General features: G+C 34.8%; 1 protein-coding gene across 1 annotated transcript in view; it reads left to right on the top strand.

Moving 5' to 3' along the window:
* Window positions 1-6: 6 nt before the first annotated feature.
* LOC101492290 (pleiotropic drug resistance protein 1-like) overlaps window positions 7-5,282 on the top strand; it is a 10,818-nt gene continuing 5,542 nt past the window's right edge. Inside the window, exons 1-17 of the mRNA XM_073366206.1 lie at window positions 7-321; window positions 424-544; window positions 649-731; window positions 1,086-1,170; window positions 1,262-1,421; window positions 1,534-1,610; window positions 1,701-1,754; window positions 1,846-1,936; window positions 2,022-2,323; window positions 2,630-2,911; window positions 3,015-3,331; window positions 3,431-3,591; window positions 3,708-3,811; window positions 3,902-4,058; window positions 4,145-4,287; window positions 4,370-4,702; window positions 5,083-5,279. Of these exons, the coding sequence (XP_073222307.1) occupies window positions 20-321; window positions 424-544; window positions 649-731; window positions 1,086-1,170; window positions 1,262-1,421; window positions 1,534-1,610; window positions 1,701-1,754; window positions 1,846-1,936; window positions 2,022-2,323; window positions 2,630-2,911; window positions 3,015-3,331; window positions 3,431-3,591; window positions 3,708-3,811; window positions 3,902-4,058; window positions 4,145-4,287; window positions 4,370-4,702; window positions 5,083-5,279 (2,969 nt within the window). The 5' untranslated portion in view covers window positions 7-19. The remainder of the gene's footprint in view (window positions 322-423; window positions 545-648; window positions 732-1,085; window positions 1,171-1,261; window positions 1,422-1,533; window positions 1,611-1,700; window positions 1,755-1,845; window positions 1,937-2,021; window positions 2,324-2,629; window positions 2,912-3,014; window positions 3,332-3,430; window positions 3,592-3,707; window positions 3,812-3,901; window positions 4,059-4,144; window positions 4,288-4,369; window positions 4,703-5,082; window positions 5,280-5,282) is intronic.

The following is a 5,282-nucleotide window of genomic DNA, read 5'->3' as shown; positions in this document are numbered from 1 at the left end:
GAGACTCTGAGAATTCGTAATGGAGAGTATTGGTAGGAGCAGTTTCAGTTTGAGTGTTGGTTCGGATAATGTCTTCCCTAACTATGTCAATAGGGAAGACAATGATGATGAAGAGGCTTTGAAATGGGCTGCAATTCAAAGGCTTCCAACTGTTGCACGTTTGAGGAGAGGTTTGTTGATTACCTCTAAAGGAGAGACTAATGAAATTGATGTGCAAAAACTTGGGTTACAAGAAAGGAAATTTTTGTTAGAAAGACTATTGAGAATTGTTGATGTTGACAATGAGAAATTCTTGTTCAAGCTCAGAGATCGCATTGATCGGTAACATTTAAGTTTTTTTTTTTGTTTATATTATTTTCTGCTGGCTCATAAATATGCACTTATGTCTTCACTTTCAATTCTATGTTTCGCATGAGATAACAGAGTTGGAATTGAGATTCCTACCGTCGAAGTTCGATTTGAGAACTTGAAGATTGAAACAGATGTTCATGTAGGAAAGAGAGCTTTACCAACCCTCACTAATTACACTCTTGATATGGTAGAGGTAAGTAGTATTATGTAAATTTGAGATTTGTGATATAATCTCATTCATAACGATGGAGAATACTCTAATACACTAATTTCTTTTTCTTTGTTGGGATTTCAAAGGCTCCATTCAACTCTATACTAAGAAGAAAAAGACAACATGTGAATATTCTTCAGGATGTTAGTGGAATAATTAAGCCTGGCAGGTAATGATTAAAAGAATATATTAATTCCAAGTATTCTACATATATATATGATACGTTGTGAATCAATTAACTATTATTTATTCTGAGAAATGTGAAAGCAAAAAGGTAACATGCCCTAATTCATGACTTATGTATCATTGGATGCTCTTTAAAGCTATCCTAAGTTTTCCTTCTGCGCTTGGCTTTAAATTCTCTGTATTAACATTCTTGTACTCATCTCACAAGTACTTATGGTTTTTCAATTAATATATCTTTTGCTGTATCAGAAAAGAAAAAAACCATAAGAATCTTGGAAATCAGACTCCAAATATAATTAATTAATGTATTTACATTTGCTAAACTATATATCTTCAGGATAACATTGCTTTTGGGCCCTCCAAGCTCTGGAAAAACCACACTCCTCTTGGCCTTGGCTGGAAAACTTGATCCCAATTTAAAGGTTATTATTCATTTATTTAAATGATGCTTTCACATTTTGTTTTTTAATTTTTCAATTCTAGGCAGCTAATGAGGTGCAGTTTCATGAACAGTTCGCTGGAAAAGTGAGTTACAATGGTCATGGGATGAATGAGTTTGTACCCCAAAGAACTTCTGCTTATGTCAGTCAAAATGATGTTCATCTTGGAGAATTGACTGTCAGAGAAACCTTGGCTTTCTCAGCAAGAGTTCAAGGCGTTGGACCTCAATACGGTTAGTATTCGCAATTATTTTTTGTTACTTATTTCATGTAAATGTAATTTGAAAACATCAAAACAGAAGCTAATGCTTGAAAATAAAGAAGAATGTATTTGGTAATGTACAGATATATTAGCAGAGGTGTGTAGAAGAGAGAAAGAGGAAAACATTATCCCTGATTCAGATATTGATGTCTACATGAAGGTAAGAGAGAGTGCAACATCAATTTCTTTTCCGGTTTTCAATTTACAAATGACTAAAAAAGTTGTTGGACTTTTGAGTTATAATGCTTAGGCTGTTGCAACTGAAGGCCAGAAAGAAAATATTGTAGTAGATTATATTCTAAAGGTAAAATTCCTATACTCAAAACCTTCTCTGCTAATCATATAAGTAATGAATTTTTAAGTCAACTTTTATTTTATTTACTTTATATTTTAAGGTTTTGGGATTGGAGATATGTTCAGATACTGTGGTGGGAAATGATATGTTAAGAGGCATTTCTGGAGGACAAAGAAAACGTGTTACAACAGGTAAAATCAAACTTGGTTTCAATATTGAACTATGTCATGATCAATCACCACAATAAGTTTGTAATGTGAAAATATATATGTACAGGGGAGATGCTGGTAGGACCAACTAAAGTTCTTTTCATGGATGAAATATCTACTGGTTTGGATAGCTCAACAACTTTTCAAGTTGTGAAATCAGTGAAGCAGTATGTCCACTTTCTCAAGGGAACTGCTGTGATCTCACTCTTGCAGCCACCACCGGAGACTTACGATCTTTTCAACGACATTATTCTACTCTCTGATGGGCATATTGTGTACCAGGGTCCCTGTGAGCACGTGCTTGATTTTTTTTCCTCAATGGGTTTCATTTGCCCTGAGAGGAAAGCTGTGGCAGACTTTTTACAAGAAGTAAGTGTTACTTTGGCGGTGTTCGTATAAACAACTTAGTTAAACGCTTATTATATAAGTGATTATATATAAGTTATTTGTGCAACAAAAGATAAAATAAATTCATACTGTTTTTATATAAATAAACTATCAACTGTTTTCATGAGCTATCTTAGATAGCTTATGAAAATAACTTAAGGGTATGTTTTAAGTTGTGTCCATAAGATCTTACAAACAGTCTTATAAGTTCTTGTGTTACAAGATAAGGACAAATAAGTCAATCCAAACAGGCTTTATAACTATTTAGTTTTTGCTATAATGTTGTAGGTGACATCAGTGAAAGATCAGGAACAATATTGGATACAAAATGAAAAGCATTATAGATTTGTGACACCTAAAGAGTTTGCAGAAGCATTTCAGTCATTTCATGTTGGGAGAAGCCTTGCTAACGAACTTGATACTCAATTTGACAAGTCTAAAAGCCACCCAGCTGCTTTGACAACCAACAAGTATGGAATTGGAAAACTGGAATTGTTCAAAGCTTGCTTATCAAGAGAATATCTACTCATGAAACGCAATTCATTTTTATATATCTTCAAACTTTGCCAAGTATGTTTGAATTTCAAACATTGTATTTTTCTTTTTTTTTTCCTTTCACTTTATGTGCACATTATTCATCACCTTTACTAAAGCCTTTTTATCTTTGTTTCAGATTGCTGTGGTGGCCACAATTACCATGACTGTTTTCCTCCGGACCGAAATGCACCATGGTTCAGTGACTGATGGAAACATTTATGCAGGTGCACTGTTCTTTGGAAATATGATAATCATGTTTAATGGACTTTCTGAACTTGACATGACAGTCATTAACCTTCCTGTTTTCTACAAACAAAGAGGTCTTCTTTTCTTCCCTGCTTGGGCGTATGCTCTTCCTTCATGGATCCTAAAAATCCCCGTGATTGTTTTGGAAGTAGCTGTTTGGACATTCCTCACTTATTTTGTCATTGGTTATGATCCTGAAGTTGGAAGGTAAAAATGCTAAGTTTTCAATACCTATCAGCAAAACTTTCCAAGTCATATATATCCTCCTATTAACAACATGTTTTTTATGTGTTCATGTAAAAACAGATTCTTTAGGCAACTCCTTGTTCTAGCTGCTGTTAATCAAATGGGATATTCGTTATTCCGGTTCATTGGAGCAGTTGGAAGGGATATGACACTGGCTGCAACACTAGGGTCGTTTGCATTGGCCTTGTTGGTTGTCATGAGTGGTTTTTCACTCTCAAAAGGTACTATAATTGATGGATAGAAGAAGAACAAGTCAATATTGATGCTTCTCCTATGTATTATTGTTCAAGATTTAGAGTAACAATACTTGTCTACTTCTTTTGATTTATGGTTTCAGATGATATAGAAAAAGGATGGATATGGGGCTTTTGGGTATCACCTATGATGTATGCACAAAATGCTGTAGTGAATAACGAGTTCTTAGGAAAGACTTGGAGACATGTATAATTTACATTATTCTATATCTTCATTTTATTGTTCTTCCTTATCACATAAATATAATCATGATTGAATATATATTTGTTTTGAAAGGTTCTTCCTAACTCAACGGAAGTGCTAGGAGTCGACGTTTTGAAATCGCGCGGGTTCTTTGCTACGCCTGATTGGTATTGGATAGGTTTTGGGGCATTGATTGGATATACATTAGTGTTCAACTTTGGTTACCTTCTTGCTCTCACTTTCTTGAATTGTAAGTTTGTTCACAGTAAAAAAAGTATTTTTTTTTAACAAAAGAAAGCCTAAAGTATGTACTAATGTTGCATATTGTTTATGCAGCACTTGAGAAGCATCAGGGTGTAAAAGCAGAGCAAACTCTAAGAAATGAGGAGAATAGTGGAAGAAAAAAAGGAATGATTCTTCCTTTTGAACCACATTGTATCACATTTGATGAAGTAACATATTCTGTTGACATGCCTCAGGTAATATATATTCAAATGGAAAAGCTTGTACTCAACTCTAAGTTCTTTATAATTAAATATAATTTTGATTAAACTCTTGAAGGAAATGAGGAATCAAGGTGTCCATGAGGATAAATTGGTTCTTTTGAAAGGAGTCAGCGGATCTTTTCGGCCAGGTGTTCTCACTGCACTTATGGGTGTCACTGGTGCCGGCAAAACAACTATGATGGATGTACTTGCTGGAAGAAAGAATGGAGGATATATAACTGGGAACATCACAATTTCTGGATATCCAAAGAAGCAAGAAACATTTGCAAGAATTTCAGGCTACTGTGAGCAAAATGATATTCACTCTCCTCATGTTACTGTGTATGAATCCTTGCTCTATTCAGCATGGCTTCGATTGCCTGCAGAAATCGATGTAGAAACAAGGAAGGTTGGTGTTTGAATCCCATGCTTTGTATGATTTTCTGTATACAATTTCACACCCTTATTTCTACCTCAAAGTCTTCATGCTTCTCTCATTATATGTATTATTTTTTAGCTCCTACTTTGCTGTCATATGTGACTTTCCTACCACCTTCATTAGCATTTGCACTATTGCATCAAACTTTTTCTAGAACTCACTTGTATATATTAGTGTACATATACACTTTTCGTCAATACCTCAGTGCAAAATTTCTAGACTTTATAGATGCCAATCATAGACAGATTATTCTGTCATATAAATAATGCTGAAGCAAGAAGAATGTTTCAACAGAATATAAAAGGTTTGATGTTTTGTATTAAAAGCCTGGATCTGACTAATGGATGCAGATGTTCGTCGAGGAAGTCATGGAGCTTGTGGAGCTAAATCCACTCCGGGACGCTATTGTTGGATTGCCAGGTGTTAGTGGTCTATCGACCGAGCAACGCAAAAGGTTGACAGTTGCAGTGGAGTTAGTGGCCAATCCTTCTATTATATTCATGGATGAGCCAACTTCTGGACTAGATGCAAGGGCTGCTTCTATTGTTAT

This window comes from Cicer arietinum, chromosome 3 (assembly GCF_000331145.2).
Source record: "Cicer arietinum cultivar CDC Frontier isolate Library 1 chromosome 3, Cicar.CDCFrontier_v2.0, whole genome shotgun sequence".
NCBI lineage: Eukaryota > Viridiplantae > Streptophyta > Magnoliopsida > Fabales > Fabaceae > Cicer > Cicer arietinum.
Note: the sequence above shows the minus strand (reverse complement) of the source record. Positions and strands in the feature narration are given on the sequence as shown.